General features: G+C 38.3%; 1 protein-coding gene across 1 annotated transcript in view; it reads left to right on the top strand.

The window, feature by feature from the left end:
• Positions 1-25,466, top strand: part of ARFGEF1 (ADP ribosylation factor guanine nucleotide exchange factor 1) — a 165,203-nt gene that overhangs the window by 78,240 nt on the left and 61,497 nt on the right. The window contains exons 7-17 of the mRNA XM_067553653.1: positions 84-197; positions 797-969; positions 3,024-3,157; positions 12,922-13,156; positions 18,861-18,960; positions 19,100-19,239; positions 19,358-19,466; positions 20,765-20,966; positions 22,189-22,300; positions 23,174-23,379; positions 23,465-23,549. Coding sequence (XP_067409754.1) covers positions 84-197; positions 797-969; positions 3,024-3,157; positions 12,922-13,156; positions 18,861-18,960; positions 19,100-19,239; positions 19,358-19,466; positions 20,765-20,966; positions 22,189-22,300; positions 23,174-23,379; positions 23,465-23,549 — 1,610 coding nt within the window. The remainder of the gene's footprint in view (positions 1-83; positions 198-796; positions 970-3,023; positions 3,158-12,921; positions 13,157-18,860; positions 18,961-19,099; positions 19,240-19,357; positions 19,467-20,764; positions 20,967-22,188; positions 22,301-23,173; positions 23,380-23,464; positions 23,550-25,466) is intronic.

A 25,466-nucleotide genomic window follows, 5' to 3' on the forward strand; every position in this document is an offset into this window, starting at 1 on the left:
ATATAGTGTTTAAAATCTTTTTTGATTGATTGATTTTAGTGCTTGTAAGTAATTATCTTTCCTGTCTTTTTTTTTTTGGAAAGCTCTGTCTAAAGGTAATGTGGGAACATATGATGGAGAAAACAATGAATATGAAGAAAAGGCACAAGATGTTGTACAGAGTATTGTGCAGGAAATGGTGAACATTATAGTTGGAGGTATCGTACTCACTTTTGATACTTGTATACTGCCAGCTTTGTTCTGTAATCACCTTTGCCTGAGCATTAACATTAAATATTATTACATTATTAAATAAAATATTAAACATTAAATACTCAAAATGTCCATGTGTAGCTCAATTAAAAATGTTTGTTTCTGCTGAAATTGTTTTGTTTTGAACTGAACTGATTTTTTTTTCTTGCAGAAACAAGAAATAAAAATAATTTCCTTTGGGTCAAAATTAAACCATTTTGAACAGACATTTTTCATATTGTAATGTTGATTTAACTAGACATTTTTGAGTTTTGTGTTTTGGTCTGAAATTATTTGTTGAATTCTATTCAAATTCATAAATAGTTTTGAAGCCCTGAAAAATGCAATTTTTGGTGAATTGGTGAATTTACTATTTACCAAAAAATTTCACACAGGTCTTTTTACAGCAGTTCTAACAAGTTCAGTATCTTGGGCCCTATGCTGCTTGTAATCTTAATGCACAAAACTCCTAGTTGACTTAGTAAAAAACGAAATCTTCTTTCAAGCTTTTAAATTGTATATTTTTACGTGATATTTTGCTTTTACCTTTTTTTTCCTCTGTTAGATGCAGAAGGAACTGCTGAAAGTGGAAGTGCTGATGGCACAATTGGAACTTTAGAGGATGGCAGTGACAGTGAAAATATTCAGGCAAATGGAATTCCAGGGACTCCAATCTCTGTTGCATATACACCATCTTTACCTGATGACAGGTTATCTGTCTCTTCCAATGACACTCAGGTACTAAAGGAAATAAATGTTGAAGCATGTAAAGAAAATAGTAATCTATTTATTTTTAAGAGTGCCTATTTACATTTGTGCAGGCAGTACATCTTAATATAATTATATAAATTACATCACTATTAAAGGAGTCTCAGACATTTTTAATTTTTTTTAAGATTAACTGCATTCTTTGTGACTGCTGTTTAAGATTTTTTTCAAGGACGTACATGCAGGGCAGCAAACATTTTCACTACAGAAGATAATGCTCAAATTATAACACAGAATTTAACTTTCTTTGGATTTATATAAATGCTTAAAAGGACACCTATCTGTTTGATCTAGGTGCATCTGCCATAACATAAAAATACACTTCAGAAATGTTGGAGAGTTATCAGTACCAGTGTATATAACACATTACCAACTCTTCCTGTACAATTCTTCCTCTTTTCAAATGTCTGTTTTTAAAAAAAAACACCACAAACTTTGAACCTTCCACTGGTAATGACTGATCTATGCAACACCTTATATCTATGATTAGGAGGATATAATTTTCAATTTTCATTGAAAATAGTTAATTTCATGCACTGCTCATTTTTTAATTTTAAGCTTCTGTAATTGCAAGAAATAAAAGAACTCTGGCCCTATCTTTACAATGAGATCTGGCAGCATGAATCTCTGCCCATGTACAGAATCCCGCTGGCTTCAAAAAGATGCTGCATGGGAACAGAGGTTTGTACTGGCAGTTTACTACCAATGCATATCAGTTTAAAATATATTCTTTTCAACCCTAATTATGCTTCAGTATTTAAAGAGATGCTGTTGCCTTTTAGTTGCACAGCATATGTCTCTGATAAGACTCTCTCATAATATCCTCTACAGAAGCGAGAATGGCATTTATAGCTGCGGTAATTGGTGTGTTGGTCACCGATGTTTATCAGTGTAGGCTGCGTGCATGTGTCCCTGTGTAGATGCTGTCCCAGTTCTGATCAGGAAACTGAGACGGCTTTCACGATCAAATGAGTTGACATGACCACAGATTAGCTGAGCAACGAAGGTACCCAGGCCAGGTTTATTGCGTGCGGCACAATGAGAAATGACTTAGAGTATTTCTGGGTCATTTTTGCATAGGCGGCGTTACAATGGTTTTGGCCCAATGGCGGGACTTTCCATTATCCCCTAGACTGGACACCGGTATTTCCTTTGACACCCTTTTTTATACACTGTTACATACACTTTTGTTCTGCCCCCTTTCACGTAGGTAGTTGCCACCCTCCTGACATAGTCTAATACCACCTTTTTCCGTTGATTGGCTGATTTGGGCACCACCACTCCATGTATCATTTCTATCCATAAAAGTGTCATTTCAGAGAGTTAGTTTTTTGGTACCTTTTATACCTACTACATATTTTAGTAATATTTTGGCAGTTTTACAATCTTGCAGTATCAGCACTTTCCTGTACCAGTTTCAGTTAACTTGAGTGACCTCTTATACTTTTGTTTACTTGGCTTTTTCCATTTAGGTCTTAGCCTGTTTTACAGGCCTTAAGCTCTGACTTCTTACTACATTAGAGTCACCAGAAGTTGGTAAAAGCGAACATTTTACTCAAAAAGTTCTTGCTGTCCACAATATATAAAGATTATAACAATATATTATAAATTATGCCAAAATCATTATGGCTGTGTCCATATTCTCATGTAACCCACTAGTACAATTATAGTTGATGTTACCATTTCGTTTCTTTCTAAAAGTTACTTTCTAGGAGCCCTGAGTGAGGGCCGTATGGCCTCAGTTATCCTCTTTAAACTTGACCTGTCCACACATTTCTTATTGGCTGTGACTTTGTCTTCATGGATGGCATTTAGCTTTGCTGAATTGGAAGTTTTAGTAATGTTTTGTTCAGGTCCGTTTTAACTGAATTTCCAAACTACATTTTAAAAACTTAATCTGGAGACATACATTTAAAATTTGGTTGTATTTGTATAATATCTTAACTTCTTGTTGCTAGGAGGTGGGGATTTCCCTCCACACTGCTCATGAAAAATGGAATTCTGAAATATGTTAACTTCTTTAGGAATCTGGAAATTCTTCAGGACCTACGCCTGGTGCTAAGTTTTCCCACATTTTACAAAAGGATGCCTTCCTAGTATTCAGGTCACTGTGTAAACTCTCTATGAAGCCACTGTCAGATGGGCCACCAGATCCAAAGTAAGTCAGCATGATTTTCTTTTATGGAATACTTAGATGCTAAAAAATGAAAATGAACACAAATGAAAAGGGTCCTCTACTTGTTTCTCAACAGCTGTTAGCAATATTGTCAGAAAAGCCACATCTTCTGAAAGTTTCCACTGAGCTGTACTTTATTTTTAATATATCTTTTGTATGTTAAATGGCAGCGTCTCTCTTTCTGCCCTGTTCTCTGGTAAGTTTTAACAATTTTACATGGTTTATAAGCCTATGCTTTTCTATCTAGTCATTATTTTATTGATAGACTAGGCCATCACTAGTTAATTACAAACCACATCCGAACTGTAAAGACCAATATTTGACTGAAGGCTTTTTAATATTTGATAACTTTTTTAATGTGTGATGACTGAAAGACCAATATTTTACAAGTAAGTTTATTTTCTGTTACTCATTCTAGCTTGTTACAACTTGTGAACAGTATTGCTTTCTCCAGACAGTAGAAAGGAAAATAAACTAATCAAAATTCAGGTTGTTGTCTGGGAATGAAGGCATAGGATTTCACTAAAGGAGTACTTTCACTAGCGGAGTAACAGTTCTTCTCCAAGTAGTGTCCTTTTGGATGCTCTACATCACTTTGTGTACGCACCCTGTACTCTTTATTGGAGCTTTTCATCAGCAGGATCTCTAGGGCATCCTCATGCTCTGGTACAAGGGTATGAGGGGATGTACATGTTGTCATTCCAATTCCTTCTTAACTACCTATGGCTTGAGACAGACTGCCATAGTGTCCAATAGCTACCAAAGTAGATAGTTCTCTTGCTTAATCTTTTTCTATTTCTTCATTTTTTATTATTTAGCAAAGTTTGAGTTCTTTTGCGGGCGGGGGGAGAGGGTGGGTTTCCCCTTCCCTTCTTAATTTGAGCCTTTTTTCCCCCTCTTGGACCCATTACCTCGAGTACTGGTTATGTCCAAGACCCTGGGAATCAAACCCTGCCGGACCTGCCATAGGTCTTCCCTGCACAGTGATAGTCATTCAAGCGGCCTCCACTGTCTGGGAGAGACTCACATCTCCTAATGTAAGATCTGCTCAGGTTTAAAAGCAGATGTAGGAAATTGGGGGATGGCAGACTGACGCACCTATTGGAGTGCTCTCTGAGACCTATGAGGTCTGATTCACCCTCTGTACTTTGGACCTGGTTGCTCACAGAGCCCAGGTGGCTGTCTTTGGTGCGACAGAAGATCCTTGGGGCGCAGCAGAACTATCGAGACCCTCAAAGAAGTAAAGACCTCTTTCTCCAGAATGGGAAAAGAGAAGGGGGGAAAGTCACCTTTTTGGTCTGTGTCTTAAGCAGCCTTGCGTCCCAATACGGGTACCTCTGAGGGTCCCATCCCGTCCAGTACCAAGACTATGGCATCAACAAAGAAGACATGCCACGTACTGAGAAGCGGTCAGGTAAACAACCTAGAGTGGCTCTGACATCCACACTGAACACAGTGCATGTGAAACACAAGGACTCCAGAGCTGAGCCAGAATAGTCATCTCTGCCATCTTCTGTAGCTAAATATGAAGAGCACACTGATTGCACTTTGATGCCATCTCCAGTGCCACCTGACATACTGACTCCTGAGGGACCCTATCTAGATTCCCCAGCACTGTCCAGGCACCTATAACATGAGGACCTTCGACTCCTGGAAGAACCTGAATCGCTGTTACTGAGGATTACGGAGAGGGATATTCTGCCAGTGCCAACTCACCTTCCAGAGCATCCGTACCCTCCGATCCTACCATCTTCAATGGTGACTCATCCTTCTGTGCCAGCACTGATCCCAACCCCTCACAAATTCTTTGAGGGTACAGAGAGACATTTCCAGCTGGTACCAACATAGCATTCTCTGGCACTGTCCCACCAGCCATCCAGCTATCAAACTGTGGTACAAGTGCAATTACAGGATCTCTTTCAGGCTCTGATACTGACTTGACCACTGATAATGGTACCACTTGCCCCTCCAATAGACCCCAGGATGACACGCCATCCAATTCCAAGTTCCTCCCCCTTTCAACCACCTTTGAAGTACACTCTGAATACACCCAGCAACCCTGACAACCATAGGGTCCTCCCCCTTCCCTTAAACCCGAGCACAGCAGGCTTATTGGAACCTGTGGGCTCCTTATGATAACCAGTTCTACAAGGGAGAGTACATCAGGAGCAACACCTCACCACCCTTTGGTCCTGCTCGAAAGCAGAATCTTACAGAGGAGCTAGAGCCAGCTGAGGAAAAAGAAACACCACCTTCCCACAGATCCTCCTCCTCTCTAGATGAAGTGGGCATGCCACCCCCACCATCTTACAGATTCCAGTCTTTAGGTGCCGAATCTACAACTGTGGAACTAGTGCATATCACATTGCAAACTGATTTTAGCGGTTTATCTGCCAGGACTACAGAACATAGTGGCAGACTTCCTCAGCAGGCAAAGCTATATCGACCACGAGTGGGAGCGCAACAAGGTATTCCGAGATCTCTGTCTTACCATCCATAGATAGTTCTCTTGGTGACTCCATCCAGTGTGAAGTGCAGGCGATTCTGCTTGTGAAGAGGGCAGGTTGCAAATGGATGGGAAATGCTCCAGTCATTCTTTGGCCTTGTGTCTTGCTGTACTCTTATCCCCAATGTCTTTACTGCTCAAGGTGCTAAATAAAATGAAACAGGAAAGCTTAGTAGGCCCTGTTAGGGTTTCACACAGGTTTTTCATCTTGATTGCAGAACAAATGAAATGATCTCCAGTTTCCACCCAAAGAATATTCAAACAGATTCCAGGATGCAACTTAACCTGTTACAAAGCCTTAAGGGCTTCATCTCCCTGTGAGGGTGATTGATTATTCCACCAGGTCTCAATCTACCTATATAGCCTTGCTGAAAAACATACTTCTCAGGCTCTCCAGGGCAGCCACCTACTCTTTGGTTTTCCCAGCACTATGCTCTTGTGCCTGCTTCCAGAGCTTGACATGGCTTTCGGTGATGCTGTTCTAAGGTCCATACTAAATCCACCTCTTCTGTAATTGAGATACTTCTCAGGAAATTCCTGATGTGGCGCACCCATAGGGACATCACTTGAAGAAGGAAGTTGCCTTGTACAGTAACTGGAATTCTTCAAGATGTGTGCCCCTGTGGTTGCTCCACTACCTGCTGTCCTTTTCCTCTGTCTTGGTGTCTTTCACTGGACTTTCCTGGTTGAGAAGGAGCCAGAATGGCAGATGCCTCCTCCCTGTATACCCTCATAATAGAGCATGAGGGTGTCTAGGTTGCAGGCATGAACCAGCAGATAACTGCTGATAAAAATATCTGATCAAGCATGCATGGCTGTGCGCCACATCCTGACATAGAGTTCCCATAAGGACATGCATCTTGAAGAACTCAGTAACTGTACAAGTTAGATAACCTCTCCCTTTAGTAGTAGGAAACAAATATCTAACCAGCAGAATCAGAGACCACTAAATTCAGTCTGGTTCCACACACAGAATAATCTTCTCCCCTTTTTGATTTTGGTTAGGGCAGGGTATTTAATAAACTGTAAGATGCATATATAGTATGCAGTAGTGAGAAAGTTTATTTTCTTTTTGTTCCTGCCAGATTATCAGGAATTTTGGGGGTAGTACAGGGAAGGAAAAGAGAACCAGTTGCCAAAGGCTATATCAGACAAAACTAACCAATCCATAAATTATTTGGAGTATATATACAAGAATACCCAAATTAAAGCCTCTGCCTATCAAGTTTCTATGGGGCTAATAGAGTGAGCCCTCAATTTCAGAGAAACTTAGTTTGGTTGGAGCAGACTTTTTAACTATATTGGTAGATTAGGGTTTAACCTATAGGAAAAGGTAAAAAAATGAGAGGGAGAACCTGTTAAAATATCTGGACCACCTGATCTTCCTTATCTCCCATGCTTTCCAAAACCTGAAACACATGCCTGATGATTGAGTATTCATTAACATTCTCCTGGATCCCATTTGGCCCCACATCACGAGTTACCCTAATCCCATTTCAGTTTATTTTGCAAATCGCTACAAAAAATGTGCAGAGTACCACTATGAGCTGCAGAGGGGATAGAATTGGGAGGGAGTGGACAATGCTGCTATGGATGACCCCAGAAGCCCTCTTTCAAAATTCTAGGGCTTTCTTTGCACCCAGACCTTGCTTTCTTATGGTTCTACCTGTAATGGTCAGCCCATAAATCTTTGAAAATGGGATATTGTACTGGATGCTTAGAAAAATGTGCGGATACTCCAGTGTGTGTGTATGCGAAATTCTTTGAAAATAGTATCCTTTCTAATATATTAAAAATAGGATTTTGAAGTTTTGAATAAAGATAATGAACTCCTTTAAAGGTCTCTTTAAGTGTGAATAAGTTTTGAGACAATCCAACTCAATTTAAAGGAAAACTGTACCAAAGAAATGGACTGCCTGTGATGATGAATTCTAAATGCAGCTCTTTAGGGAGAGAAGATGGACTTAAACAGAGACAGGAAAAGGTACTACCTCTGATGTCATGACCTTGGTATAGTCCAAGACACTAGTGATTTTTCAGCAAATAGAACAGTAGTTTGTAGGATCTGAGGCAACAGAAAAAAAGATAGTTATGTTATCTCATCCAGATTTCTATGAAAAGATTCTGGGTATTCATCCCCCAGACTGCATTGTTATTGTTTCTTCTGTAAAACTTGACACTTGTGGATTATTAGCACCCTTGGCATATATTCAGTCTGCCATCTAAACTAGTCCAGTCCATTGCGTAAACACTTCATCTCTAGCAGTGTTCCTAAAGAGCTAGAATGCACAACATCTATTCTTTCAACTGTCATTACTTTGCTCTTAGTAATATCTTGGTTCAGTTATGTGCCCAGTGTGGTTTTGCCCAAAGGGAGATGCTGTTTGTTTGCACCTCAGTTGTATCTAAAATCAAGAAGTGAGAGAAAGTGAACACTCAACTTGAAACAAGAATTACTTACTTTACCTGACCTAAAAACGAGTTCATGTTGAAGAACTGGCATTGGTAGCAACAGCAAGCCATTGATACTGTGTTCTTAGTGCCCTACTGTTCAGGGTCGGCACTTTGACCACCATACTTCAGTTGGCAAGGGAATGTTACATGTAATTTGTCTTGAAAACTTGGAATCAATAATGAACACAAGTAATTGAAAAGCCATGTTTTCAAACTGGCTCACAGAACCAGTTGTCATACAGAACTGCTTGCTTTAATCTTAAAGGAAGTCCACATGTTGATATTTTACTTCATCATACCTGTGTTAATACCGAACTTCATTTTATAGCCTTGGATATAAAATTTTTATCCTTCTAGGTGTCTGAGTGTCCTCTAGAAAACTGTGTGTTTCTCTTGGAAGGAATAAGTAGGTGCTTTTCTTGTTTTATAGCACAACTATACGGATGGATGAAAATATTGTAAACACTTTCTAACACCATGGTATTAGTTAAAGTATATGTGTGACTGAAAGGCTATGATGCCTATTGGAAATACCTGTTAATCACAAAAAAAAAAAAAAAAAGATAATTTTGTTGTTTATTTGTCTATAAGTGTGTGCAGGGAATAAATACTCATTGGTTCATGGACTTTTTACTGAGCAAATAGTCTCTATTCAGAACTTTGTAGAGAATATAGCTTCCCCTTTTGAGATCCAAAACTTAGAAGTATTTCAGTTTCACACATCCAGAAGATCTCTCACTATTCTGTTCACTTTTGGATATGTTCCTGGAAGCTGAAGAATACTAAAAGCATAGGAAGCAGACAATAAGGAAATGAGGCCTGCTAAATTACCTATTGCTCTCAGATGTTGTTGTATGGTCCTGCATTGTAAAATGCTTGCAAGTCTTCCTCCTTAATCCAGAATATGAGCCTTTGTATATTCATGCCATAGGAGGTTTGAAGATCTTGACAGAACCTTGAAGGTGCATCTGTTTTCATGAAAAGGAATCTATTTTTTTAAAAAACAAAAACAACCTTGCCATTTACAGGTGATCATTTCTGCAACAAATGATTTTTTTTCAGACAGTCAAGGCAATAGATTGGAGTCAAGGAGCAGTTTCAATTTCATTGTAAAGCCACTTGGTTTATGAGTGCCTGAGCAGAAGAAGCTCTTCATGTGCTATAATGCAACAGTCTTTCCATTTCCAAAGGTGAAGACATTCGACCAGGAGTGTTCAAAAGAATTAAATAATCCATGATTTTGGACAACAGAGATGTAAAGGAATGAATAATATCGGGAAGAAAAGTGTTTGGTTTTCACTTTCCTTGAAAATTGGTCTGCATAGATGCCAGAAAGAAAACTTAAATTCTGACATGATTTTTATTAAACTGTCTGAGATTAAAAAATGAGGGTTTCAGTTTACCGAAGGCAGTAATGAGTTAATTTACTCTTGGAGGGCAGCAGTAGCTGATGAGACACTTGGAATCTATCCTTTGAATCCATAGAGTCCTTGACATGCAAATTAGGACCAATTAAGCGCTCTGCATAAGGTAAATTGGAGGAAGTGGCATTTGGGACAAAGAGAAACAGCTGCCAAGGCATTCAAAGATGTCCTACATTTGGAGTAGTGCCTGAAATTGATCTCTGGTTCTGAAGCATTCTTGTCAGCCGTTTCAAACATATTTTTAGTGGGGGAGTAGTGGATAAGATAACTGCAACATTTTAAAAATAAATGATGAGGAGTATATCTAAACTCACTTTAGAGAATTCTGAAGTAAAAAAAAATTTTTTTTTGGAAAATCAAATAGTGAAAAAACAAGACAGAGAACAGACAAGCAAATATCTCAAGAGAAAATTCCAGTATTGTTACAACAAAGAGAAACAACAGAGGGGAAAAAATAGCTAAAATAAACAGAAAACATGTTTACTGGAAATGAGTCTTCATGAAAATCCACACAGTTGTTAGAGAGGAAGCCTTGTGGTTAAAAGCACACAAGACTGGAAGTCAAGATCTGGATTCTATTCCTGGCTCTGCCACAGACTTCCTGTATGATCTTGGACAAGTCATTGACACCTCTATGTCCTCTTTCCCTGTCTGTAGAATGAAACGGAGCTGCCTCCTTTCATCACAGGGAAGTTTAATTTAGTTCTAAAGTTTAATTTATTTGGCCTTGATCCTTGTTATACATGGGCAGATCACTACAACCTGTGGAGTCCCACCGAGTTCAACAAGCAGCAGGATGGGGTGATAGTTGTAAAGTGACGATATCTTCTGAGGGAAGACAATATAAAAATCAAAAGTGTTGCAAGAGAGACTTCTGATTAAACTCTTTTACCTGTAGGTGTACAGTACCTTGAAAATGAGCAGAAAGACTAGAGTACCTTTCTTAATTCCCAGAAAAAACAAGACTTAATTTTTAATCTTGAGCCCTATTGTCTAAATTTATGTTGAAATAGATGTTTTAAATATATACACACACATACATATACATGTGTGCATATATACATATAATATATAATCTTTGCTAAATGCTTCCAGTGGAGCTGTGATCAGCATCCTGGAATTGCTGTTTGGCAGTATTTGTCTTCTATGAGTACTTTACAAAATCTACTGGGTGCCCTATGGGAGTGTTGCACTTTTCGCAAATGATGATGATATAAGATGATAAAATAGGAACTTGTGACTGTTATTCCTTTACTCTGAAAGTGATTGGGTCCATTTGCAACAGACTGAGGACAGTAGAGTGGTACCAGGCCTAATTGTAACACCAATCTCTCTCCAAGTGACCTCTTTGGAGAACATAACAAAATTAGAGGTGATGTTTGACTGACACAACCCTGTACCATATCTTGTGTACCTCCTAGATCAGTAGTATCTGGGGATCTCTTTCTGGTATTCCTCATATCTGACAAATGTCAACTAGCAACAAATGTTTCTTCAACATAAGACATGTTTTCATTAGTTCTTGTTTTTGCTCTCTATAAAAGCCACCAGCTCATTCTTTCTCTAAAATATCCAGAAATAAGGATAAACCTGATAAACCTAAGAGAGGCATGCTACAATTCAGGACACTTAATGGGTCAATTACCCTTAAGGGTGTAAATCTTTTTTTCTCTTCTTCTCCTCCTCCCTCCCCTCCCCCTCCGCCCCCCCAAAAATGCTACTGTTAATCAAACATTTCTTACATTCAGCTTAGGTTACCTCAAGTTCTAAGACAGCATGCTTCCTCTGTGTATATCATTAGTTCCCGAGACCATTAGCAGAATGTAATTACTACAGCAGTCAAGACTTTTAGTGTGACTATTGGAGGAAGTCAGTTTTATTTGGCTAGAGCAAAATCCAAATGGGAGTGGTTTTGATTTATTCTACACTCATTGCAATTTGTCCCTTAACTTCTTAATCCACAAATGCAACTCCATTATTAATTTATTCTGCACTATTGGTCAGGGCCCAGATTTTGTCTTTAGTAGTCAAATGTATTTACTTGAGAAGTGAGAATGAGCTGTTCTTCGCTTCTAAGAAAATACTACTTTAAAAACAGTTAAATATCATTGGGTATACTGGGATTAGATGCTTCACTGCAGTGATTCCTGCTAATGTGCAGAGGTTTAAACTGAGTGCCAAACATGTGATCATGGAAGAGTTTTTTTCTCTTGGGTTATGATGTCAGTGACAGGATTTTCTCTCTTTTCTCTTTAGCAGTGAACCAAGGTTATTTTGTTAGCCCTATCTGAGAGTATCATTCTCAAATTGATTTTCCTATGATTGCATCAGTGGTGAACCTCATTACTTTCCGTGCTCTGTGGGTCTGTCATGCACCTAATAGAAATGGTCCAAAGAAGTTATGCTAGTTAATGCACGCAGTATTTAATCAACTACATTTGTTTTTCACCTATCCCTCTCATCTCTACTTTCCAGAGGATTGTAGATAATAACCGTTTTCAAATTGCTTTGTAAAAGTGGATAAGTTTCATGGAGATCTGATGGTTGCCGCATGACTTTTATTGTTTTAGTTTTGGGGGTTTTTGGATCTAGGAGGAGGAGGATGTAGTTGGGTCTCCAAAATTGTTCTTCAGTTGAAGTCTGTAATGCAAGTATGCTGTTCACACCCCCAGCTTTGCTATTGCAGCAATTCTGATTAGTGTGCCATTTAGTTTGACTGCTCTTAAGTAGAGCAAGTGGCACGCTGATGATAAGATCTCTGACCGGACTGCATCATGTATGTGTATAAAAGAAAAGTGAGGTGTCTAGTGCTCAGTGATGAGAAAAAAGCCTAAACAGTATAGTAGCTCCCTAGGGCCCTTGTTCACTTTTTCCTGCTGGAGAAGCATATGGAGAAAAGAGGAATTTGTGAAATAACTGTTGTTCTCCTCTGTGTCCCTATTTCCGGGAGGAAAAAGCCCATCCTCCCAAGCTACAGAAGAGGAGAATAATTCTTTCTCTTCCTCCCATGTTTAAGGAGTGGGGAGAATCATCCCACATCCAGCCCTAGACAACCATTCAGGAGAGGAGGGAATTGGGTGGATAGGTGGGTGTGGGTGGCAGCCAGAGGGAAGGGCATGTTGGCAAAAGGCTATTATGGGCTTAAACACATTTTGCTTGATTGAAATGTGCCATGTTGTTGTTTGTAACAAAGACCACCTTTTTTGCTACTTACTTTAACAAAGTATTTTTAAACAGTAGCATGTTCTTTCAAGTACTTGGAACATAAAATAATTGTGTGGCTTACTAAAACTTTCCAGAAGAATGTTTTACACTTGTGACTACAAACTTGTTCATACTTTGTATATATTTTTTCATTCTAGGTCTCACGAGCTGCGATCAAAGATTCTTTCATTGCAGTTGCTTCTGTCCATTCTGCAGAATGCAGGACCTGTCTTCAGGACAAATGAGATGTTTATTAATGCTATTAAACAGTATCTTTGTGTTGCATTATCCAAGAATGGAGTTTCATCTGTTCCAGAAGTTTTTGAGCTTTCACTTTCCATATTCCTTACACTTCTCTCAAACTTCAAGACACATCTAAAGATGCAGATTGAGGTACTTATACAATTTTAAGTGACTTGCAAGTCTTCGTTCTGTTTTTAACTGTACAACTGTCTATATTCATGAAGCTCAATGGTTTTCAACTTGTATAAACACTGATTTTTTCTAAAGATATTGCTCACCAAGTTGCTCTTTCCTGAGTCTCAGCTCCCTAGTATGAGAGTGGCTGAACCTGTCCCTCCCCCATTTCCCCCTCCGCGCCCAAAAAGGCCTTCCCCTCCTAAGCATAATGGGAGCTATCACTGATACCTTAGCTGTTACTAAAAATGCCCTTGAAACAAAATTCAGATAGATCAGACAGGCCAACCTTCTGTTGGAAAGTCTTATGGGATATTTGTAGAAAATATAGATTGAATTTGCAATTGTACATGTTTAAATAATTTAATATTCAAATCTTAGTATTCTGACCAACTAACTTATCAAATAGAAATTATCAGGAAACCCTTTTTGTAGCCGCATGATTAATTTGGAGTGAAAAATGAATTTGTCACTAATAAAAGATTTGTTCTTTGGTGGCTACTTAGAGATTAACTAGAAGACATTAATTTGTGCAACACCCAGAGTCTTTAGGAGTTTTATTAATGTCACAATCAAAATCACAGATTTAGAAAACAATAATAATAATAGCAGAATCCATATCACATATACTCACGAATCTGTGGGGCTGTGGGTTCCCCTTAAGGAGAAAGTTGTCACCATCCTGCTATCTGGAGGTCCCACTGAAGGTCAAGTTTGACTCCCTTTTTATTCACCTGTTCCTTACACCCACCTATTTTCAAGACCATATTTGATTAAGTCTTGGACTCTTGTCCATATTTGTCATACCTGCTACCCTTTTTTGGGGTTCTGACAATTGTCATAAGTGTTTCTGCACATCAAAAATTCTCAATACAATGCAGTTAAGGGGGTCTGGCCAAATAAAGCCTTTTCAGCCTAGACAGTTTCTCACAAGATATATATTGCTAATCTTCTGATCCAAGGCTACTTACTAATGCTATCCATTATTAGGTCAAAGCTGGCCTTATGCTAACTGTTACTACCACTAGGCCTCAAGCTAAATGCTAGGCTTTGAGCTCACTGAAAAGCCCATTTTAAAATTTTTGTTTCTTTGCTTATTCCTACTTGCATTATAGTTTTAGTTTCATTTGCACTAGTTTAGCAATCATCTTTCTTTCTAAGATACAAATGATGATTTACTTGATCACCTGAGCTCAGGTATTGGTCAAAGGTCAAATTTGCTTTTTAAAACAAAGCCTTCATTGTATTTGACTGTGAATATGGACTGATTAACTCTATTAAGGCATACTTTCACCTTTTTTGTACAGTAACAGATTTTAATGAAAGATAGGAAATCCATACACACACTATGGTATTTTTGTGACCAAAGTAGATATATCCAGTATTGTAAAACCTTAACTTTCAAGGGAAGGAAAGCAGTTTATAATCTTGAAATTATGCATTATATGTTATATATAAATAATATATATTATACATTATATACATTTTGTATTGATGAAGGATGATGATGGGATTCAGAAGTTGCAAAGTCTGCAAATAAACTGTGCTGTCAAGCGAAATTCAACAATGCAGACAGACATTTTAGTTCCAAAGTATATGGCATAAAACAAGAATATAATATTTTACAAACTGTGCACAATATAGTATAATTGTACTTTATGCAAGGAATTTTAGAATTAAAAATGTGGCTTTAAATGCTACTTGTGTTTTTTGAAAACATGTTAACTGTTTTCCTTTTCTGGGAAAAGCGAAAACATTTTATTGTGGCTACTCCCCTCAAGCATCAAAGCACACATGCTCATATTTTGGTGATTGAATAAGATCCCATTTCATCAATGTCCTCAGTTCTCAAAGAGTGTGCATGCTGTTTTGCTCCCTGGGCCGTAGACAGAGCAACTCAGCAACAAGGGTGGAATTTATCGAAGTCTGTACAGACACTACAGCTGTTATAGCTTTCTTACCAAAGAGCAGATTATAAACCAAACAGGAAGCACTAATCTCTATGAGCCTCTAGTCTCAGTGGAAGTATGTGGTGGCTCTGATGACTTTTAGCCCTTATGGCATTGGGCACCTATTCAGTACCATTCATAATACTGCCTGAAGCGTCTGCAGTGCTAGGTTATGAAAGTCCTTTGAACAACAAGGATATGCAGATGTTTGTTCTCCAAGACGTTCAGGATTCTCTGCTGTGGTGGACAAAAGAGGAACATCATGTTGGAGTCTCCTCCCCATCTCCCTTACCCTCTGTACTGATAATCTGATACCTCAGGAGTCAGTTCAGATGTTTGAATCCTTCAGGGCTACCTCGCGTGGTTGTTATGAACATAAAGATATTTAAGCACTGTGATACTATAATACTTACGAGGTTCCCACTACAAAAAATAGACAAGAAGTTCTTCCTTATAATCAAATCTAAAACTGTTCAGATGTGAGGGACAATACCATGTTGGTGTGCCATAGCAGCTATCAGGGAAGAGGCTACCCTTGCCAGTTGCATTTCAGAAAGCTGTCATGCTCTGAGAGTGGTTCATCTATCAGCAGATCACTCTAATGGCTTTGCATTTACTAAAAAAGACACAATTTTAGCAGCCTCCTCAAGCAAATACAACCATGTATGATGATAAGGCAAGTCGTCGCTGCATTCTTTTGCCACCAAATAAAATGAGAGAGATTTCTGGTTCTGTTTCAGGTACAGACAGGAGCCATCATTTTTGACAGATGTATTTTTTCCTTGACTTCAGCTAGGAATTCCTTTGTGTTCTCTCTATACCACTGATCCTATAGATTGTCCAAAAGGCATAGACTGATTGTAATTGTTAGTCCCAGACTGGGATTGGCAGTTGTGAGTTTTCAGAGTTTCTGGAGCTAATAAGGCCTACACGCTGTGCTTTGTATTACACTGAATCGCTTGTCCAGGATCAGGGGCAGGATTCTCCACTTAAATATGAAATTTCTCAGATTGACAGCTTGATTTTGAGATTAAGCACTAAATTCTGTTGGAAGGCTTGGAAACCTGCTTGATTAAGAGGAAGATACTCTGCACTTGGGTTGTTTAGAAAGAAGACCACAGATTGTCATCCATTCTTTCTAACTTTGAACTATTTTATTGCACATAAACAGTCAGAATTGTCTCTGAGCTCGATCAGAATCCATTTGGTTGTCATCTCATCTTTCCTTCCTCCTACGTATGAGAGTGCTCTCTATCTTCACTCATGTTATTGTAACAGTGTTTCTAAAAGGGTCATTCCATGCATTTCCACAGAGGCATGAATCATCATTGTAATGGTACTAAATCCTAAATGATACTAAAAAAGGTCATTGGGGTGGGAGCAAAGCAGTTGAATCTTTGTCAATCTATTCAAATAACATGGCTATAAAGGCTTGAAAACTTAGTGGGTTTTGGGTCCTGATGATTTTTTTACTTGTGTTCCCCACCTGTGAATAGCCATCAGGTTTTCCATGTTATGAGCAAAAATAAGTAATTAAATTTTCCTGTAATTAGGTCTTCTCATGTGGTGGTTTAAAAAAAAAACAAAACCCCTCTCAGTTACCCAAGTAATAGACGACATAATCAGCATAAGTGTTGCTTAAATAAACAAATAGTCAGTACAAATTTCAGAAAGTTAATTTCTCCCCAGATGTATTTGTCCAAAGACAGTCCAAAAGCCAGAAAGCTGTTCTGTTCATGGATGCACAGAGATCTGGGTGTTGAAATCGATTTATTTCTCATTGACTGGATTTAGTGTGTCTCATTTCTTTGGAGAGTCCTCTGTCTAGAAGGTGGAACTGGACAAAGCTCATGTTATCCTCATAGCTCAGGCTTGGGGCCCATAATTCTAATACTCAGGACTTCTACACTTAATACTACAACCTCCATTTATTCTGTCTCAGAAACTGGTAATTTTCCTGTTCCAGTCTCTAGCTAGTAGCATGGGTCTATGCTAATACATAACGAATAAGGATTCAGTCTGCGACACTTTTAATCTTATATGTTCTGCTCTGTTTAGATTCTGCACAATATGGAACCGCAGTAGGTATTACATTTGAAAGATTCCGTACATGTTAAAACAAGCTATCTCAGTAGGACGGGATATGTTCAGTGTAGCAGTGATATTTATTTTATTTTATTTTAAACTCTTGGTATTGTGGCCCTGAATAATGCATTTATCAAATGAAATCAACTTCAAAAAGGATGTAGTCCTTGATCTGGTTCTTAATGTTTTTTGATCTCTCCATACTTCCCAGTAGGCTCTTTACTGGGGGTAATAATTAGAAAGCTCTACGGATCTGTTTTTTTTTTGTTTTTTTATATATAGTCTATTTATATATATAGTCTAAAGAGCCCTGTATGGTGGAGAGCTGAGGTACACATCTGCTCAAATCTCCCTTTAAGAAATTGCCTGTTTTTCCCAAAATAAGTGGATGTTTGTAGCCTAAAGCAAAAATAGCCTTATTGTAATAGCTACCAGTGGATAGAGAGAAGAAATTTCATAAATGGACAGTAGCAAGGTAATTTTGATGCAGCAATTTGTATTTTATGAGATCGCACAAACTAAGGGTTCTATCTACACATGAGTAACTTCAACAGCTGCTGGTGTTTGTGTTCTGAGTGTCTTTGTGACTGTTCTTTATTCTGTGGGCATACTCCTACATCAGCATGTCCTTCATATGACAACCCAGGGCCATCCCCTCTCTCATACTCTGTCAATTACTTAGTTGCCAAGTATGCTTAATGCCACAATCCCAGTATTTTAGTTGATGACTCCATTATGGATCTCGGAGAAAGGAGCTATGAAGCCAAGGGTCTCCCTTCTTAGCAGTTTGGGTGAGGGAAAGCTGAATGTGTGGTTGCGAGGAAAAAGTAAGAGCCAGGTTCACAGATATACTAGGGTCCATGCCACCAGCCCCAGCAGTCAGAGGCCAAAGAGAGTGCTCTCTGGCCAAGTGTCCGACACTAATAATCTGGGATTGTAGAATACACTTCCTTCCCATACACATACAACCGTCTTCAACTGAAGGTTGTCAGAGTTATGTCTCTTTTAAGTCATCACGTTGTGCTGTGCATCCTTCTCCTCTATTTTGTCATTTCTCTTGTAGTAGTAGTAGTAGTAGTAGTAAGTAAATAATAATAATAATAAAAGTTAACACCCCCACTTCCACTCAAGCCAAAACAGATCTACAAATCTATTATAGAGGATGGATTTTTAAAATGTTATACTGTTCAAGACTATTTTCTTTTGGATTAAGTTGTCCCACACTACAGCCAGCATTTGGCCCTCTGGGATTTGAATAGATGTTTTTATAAAAGATATTATCTAGGAATTATTTTGGGGAAGTTCTGTGGTCTCTGCTATGTAGGAGGTCAGATTAGATGATTGCAATCGTCCCTTCTGGCATTCAAATGGATGCATCTATAAGTACTTCTGGAAAGAGTCCTATGTTTGTACATGTAGTGACTTTTTAAGATCCTGCAGACTGTAAAACCTACTCATCATGAGTGAAAACGTTTCCCACCCCTATAAGACTGCTTCATATATTATCCATAGGAATTCAGTATTGCATGGATAAGAATGTTGGTCTTCAGAGTTAAAAGGTGTAATTGAAAAAACTGTGTTAATAAGAACTACATGTGCTTTAAATTTAACAGATGGCTTTTTTTGCTTCCTGCAATATTTGCTAGGTTTTCTTCAAAGAAATTTTCCTATATATCTTGGAAACATCTACTAGCTCATTTGATCATAAATGGATGGTTATACAAACTCTGACAAGGATATGTGCAGGTACTAACAACCTCTTGGTTTTGATTTTTGTATTTATGTGCCTGACGAGTTGCAAGTGCAAATGTCTTTTAATTTTGGAATGTTTGTTCCTATTTCTATTGCTACCTAAGCTTGTCAACATTTCATTTCATTATTATAGATGCCCAGAGTGTAGTGGATATTTATGTAAACTATGACTGTGACTTAAATGCAGCAAACATATTTGAAAGACTGGTTAATGACCTATCAAAAATTGCTCAGGGAAGGGGCAGCCAAGAACTTGGCATGACTAATATTCAGGTAGGTATTCTGACAAGTTTTATAAAATTACAAGTTTGTAGCAATGATGCATATAAAATGTTTTAAGTAATCTTTTCATTACATTAAAATGTTCTCCAACTTTTGAAATCTTTTCCAGGAGTTAAGCTTGAGAAAGAAAGGATTGGAATGTTTAGTATCAATCTTGAAGTGCATGGTGGAATGGAGTAAGGATCAATATGTTAATCCCAATTCTCAAACCACCCTTGGTAAGATGTTTTTGGAATATTTATACTTTGGCACTTAGTGCATCACCATAGTTGCTCAAGTAACTAGGAAACCTAATCCATTAGGTTATTTGAATGGTGCTGTTCAGATGTTTGGCAGTCATACCTAATATTCACAAAAATGAACAAGATCTTGAGTTTCTAATACAGGCTTTTAAAAATGTTTCCAGTGGTATAAGCACTTAAGTGTAACATGTCCCATTTAGCCACAATGGTCTAGTGTTGTTTGCAGCACTTAAACACTGTTTGTTGCATTAATATAGATGCTACACAAACAAGTGTGCAATATGTCCCATTGGCTAAATTCCTTATGGAACTTTCAGTGCAAAAATTTGTTTTAAACATAATTAATGTTGAGTTATTTCAATTCCTGGGTTAGTAAAACATCAGAAACTACTTAATTCTATTATATTACACACATCTAATAGAAAAACAGTTCTGCATAACTGTTTTATATAAAACTTACTCTGAGGCAAGGCTTTCAGTCTCCTCTAATTTTTAAATACTGAACTTCATTTTATTTCGATTAATACTAAATCAGGATAGAAACTACTGCTTATGTTCTCTAACGTAAAGCCCAGTAGTAACTGCCAGTGCCACAGATGATGAAGTAATAGCCACAAGCAATGCTCATTATTTTTATTGTTATTTCTTATTTCCATGTGACATATGGGATATAACAGAGGTTCTGAGAGGTGAAGGCCAGAATTTTCAAACTGGGTATCTAAAGAGTGGCACATAAAATGCTCTGATTATCAGAGGTGCTGAGCATCCAGGGCTTCCGCTTAAGTCAGTGGAAACACCAGCTACTTGGGACCTCTGAAAACCTGCAGTCTAAGCATGGAGTTTTGAAAATTTTGTCCAGTGTGACTTTTCCTGGCCAAAGAGGGAAATGAGACTTGGGAATTAAAGGGGAAATATCTGGGCTTGTAGTTCAGGAATTCTTGCATGAAGACCACTATTCCACATCCATGTCACTAGTTTTGGCAAGATAACGGCCATCGATATTATATTGCAAAACACCTCTTCTAATGTAAAACTTCCATTTTCAAATACATTTAATACTGTGAGAAAGTCCTTTGATGTACTGGATTGGATGAAATTGAGGTATTGGTTTCTTTTAAATAACAGTAAATGGATCATTGAGGAAACATATCCATAGTAACTTTATAAACCTTAATTTATTTTTAAGATCTTTTCTTAACTGGGATTTTGTAGTCTTTACAGTCTGTTTAACTTTTTGAAAACAAGACTTGGTTTCCTTTGTTTGCACTTTATAGGCCAAGAAAAACCCATGGAGCAGGAGAGCAATGAAACCAAACACCCTGAAACGATTAACAGATATGGAAGCTTAAATTCTCTGGACTCCACAGCCTCATCAGGAATTGGCAGTTACAGTACACAGATGTCTGGCACTGACAATCCAGAGCAATTTGAGGTCCTAAAGCAACAAAAGGAAATAATAGAACAAGGAATAGATTTGTAAGTGTATGTTGTCACCATGGAATGGTGGATTCTCAGGCTCTCTTGGAACTCTGAGGACTCCCCTATTTTTTCCCTATCACCTCTCAATTACTTCCATGTTCTAAAACCTCTGGATGCAGCAGGCGTTCCTATGATAGTAGAGTCCTAGATGCTGCTCCATTTGGAGGCTGCCAACAATGCTTTGTGTGTTAACCTGTTTCCTCACAATTAGTGGATGAGCTTTCTGCATCTGCCGCAATCCTGGCATAAAGGTAGGGGATCCAGATTTGGATAAAAAATTACATAGAACAGTCAGAAGAAGTGATTTACATTTTGTAATGCTTTATTTGACAAAAGTCTAAATACTATTTCCTTTAAACAAAATTCTTTGCATGTTATTTCATGGCCCTGTCCTAATGTGAACTGGAGAATAAAAATATTCACTAGAAATGGTTAGGAATTTTATGATAGAATGATTTTTTTCTGACAGAAAAATCACTTTCTGTAAAATTAAAATTTTCCACAGGAAAGTTGTTCTTAGCTCACAGGCTCCACATGACAACCCACCTGGCAGGCTTTTTGGCCTCTATGCATTTTAAGGAGCTACAAGCATTTAGAAAAGATAAAAATGAAATATTCTGACCTTTTTTAAATTATTTTTGAAATTTCCATTCTGTGGGAAATTTCATTGTTTCGTGTCAGAATTGCTTTTATTCTGAAACTTATGCAGAACAGGAATTCCAGTTGCAGCCAATTCGAATCTCCAGTGTCCTGGGCTTGTGTGGACAATATTGCCCCATATCAATATTCAGTTGATTGAAGAGGAGAAAGAATATTGTATTGATCAATGATTTGAGGACCTACATACATTGAGACCATCTTTAGAGGGAGCTGCTCAATTCAGCACCTCATTACTCAGTACTGGAAATCATTAGCAAGAGGAGTGGTTGTGAAAGACTAAAAGGCATCCCATGGTGTATGGTTTAGGGCAGATATTAAATCTTTACTGAAACCTAACCTCTTCACTCTTTGCAGAAAAAGCAAAGGAGTGGCCTGTCCCTACTTTGTGTACATTTTGACCAGTTTAGCAGAGGAAGAAAAGTAAAATAACTTTGACTAGCAAATAAAAAAATGTATTTTGATATGTTATCTAATATATGAGTAAGTTGAATGTCTTATTTCTCTCTCTCTCTGTGCACATATGTGTGTGCGTGCATGTGTTTTCGCATTGCTTATGCAGATTTAATAAGAAACCAAAGAGAGGAATACAGTACCTGCAAGAGCAAGGAATGCTTGGCACTACTCCTGAAGATATTGCCCAGTTCTTGCATCAAGAGGAAAGATTAGACTCGGTAAGGAAAATGCTTTGGTAACTTCAGCTTATTTGATATTTGTGCCTACCTTGCTACCTGTTTACACTAATTATAAATCACATGGGGCTAGAATGCTCTAGAGTGTACTACATGCCAATGCAAAGGATTAAGGGGAAGAAGGAATCCCCACTTGGGATCCTGTGTGACCTGCTGAACCTAGGAATGTAGGGGTCAGGACACTGCATGCCCACATATGACACTCACCACTAAATAGACTGGATGGGGAAGAACAGGAAATGGCCAGTGCAGCTCACCTGTCACAAGGGGGTGTTGTGATTAGCTGGTGCTGTCGCTTTTTGCATGCATGCATGTAACACATGGAGTGGAGCAAAATTGTGAGTGAACAAAATGCAGGGAAAAGGTAGACAGAAGAGAGCACACCCTGAGGCACTGTGTGTGTGTGGCTAAAATTAAAAGAGACCAGTTTAGAGACCAGTGGAGAAATATTAAAAATATTTTTTAAATAACTGCTTTTGTTTGCATGTGACCAAAATATTTACTGTGAAGGAATGTAGTGGCAGTCTGCTACTCTTTTCAGTTCTCATCTGCTGCTTGCCCACCTTTTCCTTCCCTGTCTTCGGAAGCTCTGCAGTGTTAAATATGAAGGGTTTTCATTGGACATGATCGTTTCTGTAATTAGTATCCGTGCAAATCATTGTGATGGGTTTACTTAATCAATCAGAAATCAGGAAAAATAGCAGTATTTAAAACATAGACATTACCTGTTAGGTGCAGAAAAAGATTCCTAATGCTATAAATAGGAGGTTTTAAATAGGCTGTGGCAGTGTTTACATACTGTACATAAACGCAGCATGTTTTGGGATTCCATATTTCTCTTCATTCTTATTTTAGACTCAGGTTGGAGAGTTCCTGGGAGACAATGATAAATTTAACAAAGAAGTCATGTATGCCTATGTGGACCAACATGACTTTTCAGGAAAGGATTTTGTCTCAGCTTTGCGCATGTTTTTAGAGGGATTCCGTCTTCCAGGAGAGGCTCAGAAGATTGATAGGCTAATGGAGAAATTTGCTGCTAGATATTTAGAATGCAACCAAGGGTAAGCAGTACTTCTTATTTTAATGCTTTTGTGAAACTGAGTAATGAGTAAGAATCACTAATATGTGGTTTCGTTGGTTCTTCAGGCAAACGCTTTTTGCTAGTGCAGACACTGCATACGTCTTAGCTTATTCAATTATCATGTTGACTACAGATCTTCATAGCCCACAGGTATGTTGCTATAAATAACTTTCTCATATGCCAGGTTTCTTGTGTACAACATTTGTTGTAGTTTAAATGACTAGGTGCATATCACAGAATTTCTAACTTGAGTACATCTATGGCAATGTATTTGTAATATTTTTGTACTCTAATCTATACTAATATGCTGCCTGAAGTCTAACTTTAATAAGTCTGCTCCTTCTAAATAACACACAAAATCTTTGTTTCATTTGCTACTGAAGTTTTCAGTTCAAGTCAGATAGGCCATTGCTGCAATGAGATGTCACTTCCTTAGCTTTAATTTAATTGAGTTATGGACACTGGTTTTTATATTATGTGGCTCTCCGTAGTGACTGATTTTACAGTGAAAGCCAGAATTTTTGCAGATACTAACTATTGTTTTATCATAAATCTGCCCTGGTTCCATGCAGTTTGAAGACTGGCAGAGATTCGCATAGCTTCACCATTTGGGAAAATTATGCTTAAGGACCCCAGTCAATGCAGCTCATTTATAAATGCAATATGCACGACAGTGGAAATTACTAGAGTATTTGGCACCACCTCTGATTTAACCTTGAAAAAGTAATAAACTCTGTACTGTATGCTTAGATTAGAGAGTTTAACCTGTGTGCCAAAATAGGATGCGTGTTTTGTTTTTTACACTTATTGACTATTTGGATCTTTGCTTAATCCCTGCTGTATGTTCATCAGTATTATATAATGTGCACATAATTTTACCATTTGGTACAACTGAGAGAGGAGTCTTGTCTACAATGAGGAAGTGTTTTTTGGTTTGTTTTTTTAAAAGTGCTTTGGTTCAGCTGAAATAAGGTTTCGCCTCCATTGGCGTCAGAGTGTAGACTCCTGCTGCTTGACCTGTTTTTACCATAATTTCAATTACACTTGCTTTAAACAGATGTAACTAAATTGTGGCAAAACAGGTCCAGCTGTGGGAGTCTTATCTGCTGTAGGGCTCCTACTGGTGGTAACATTAGTTCATGTGACCTGGGGGACTCTTCTATAAATTTTCCCTAGTTTTAACACATTCTGTATATCTAAGAAATGTCTGAGAGTAGAATTGTTATCATAGGGGTGTTTCAGGATAAGACAGGATTATGGTGCGTTAACAGAGCATGAATAGGGAAGAGTCTGCACTTGTCTGTGTACCAGTTTGGAGAATTGCTTTCTTGAAAGGACAAACTTTCTTCTAGTTCACCTGCAAAAGGAAAAAGTTATCAGTTTGTTGGAAAAATGGATAAAATTCATGGATCCTAGTATGATATCTATGAACTTTGGGCCAGATTTTCAAAGGGATTTAGGCAAAGCAACACCTGATCTTTGGGCATGAAATTTTCAGCTTCAAGTTAAATGGCTCCGTGCTACCTAGGTTCTCTGTAAAGTGCATGGAGATAGTTAAGTGCTTAAGAAACAGATTTTCAGAAGCCAGCCAGTATAGTTGCCTAAGTTATCCAGGAGTGAAATGTGGGGAAAGGAAAGAGGTCTAAAGTGCCTAAAGCAGTGGTTTTGAACCTGTGGTCCATGGACTCCTGGGGATCCACAGATTATGTCTAAGATTTCCAAAGGGGTCCGCACCTCCATTCAAAATATTTTAGGAGTCTGCAAATTAAAACAGATTGAAATCCTTTAGGCCAGTGGCTCTGTGTATGCTGCAGTTAGACACCAAGAGCTGACCCATGCCAGCTGACTCGGGCTGTGGAACTATTTAACGGCAGTGTAGATGTTTGGGCATGGGCTAGAGTGGGGTCTACAGTACCCTGTTAGGGTCCCAGAACCCAAGCTCTAGCCCAAACTCAGAAATCTACACTGCAGGTAAACAGCCCCTTCGCCTGAGACCTGCGAGCCAGAGTCAGTTGGCATGGGCCAGCCATGGGTTTTTAATTGCAGTGTAGACATACCCTCTGCGGC

This window comes from Emydura macquarii, unplaced genomic scaffold (assembly GCF_026122565.2).
Source record: "Emydura macquarii macquarii isolate MOO-44397 ecotype Brisbane River unplaced genomic scaffold, CSIRO-AGI_Emac_v2 contig_1477, whole genome shotgun sequence".
NCBI classification, from domain to species: domain Eukaryota; kingdom Metazoa; phylum Chordata; order Testudines; family Chelidae; genus Emydura; species Emydura macquarii.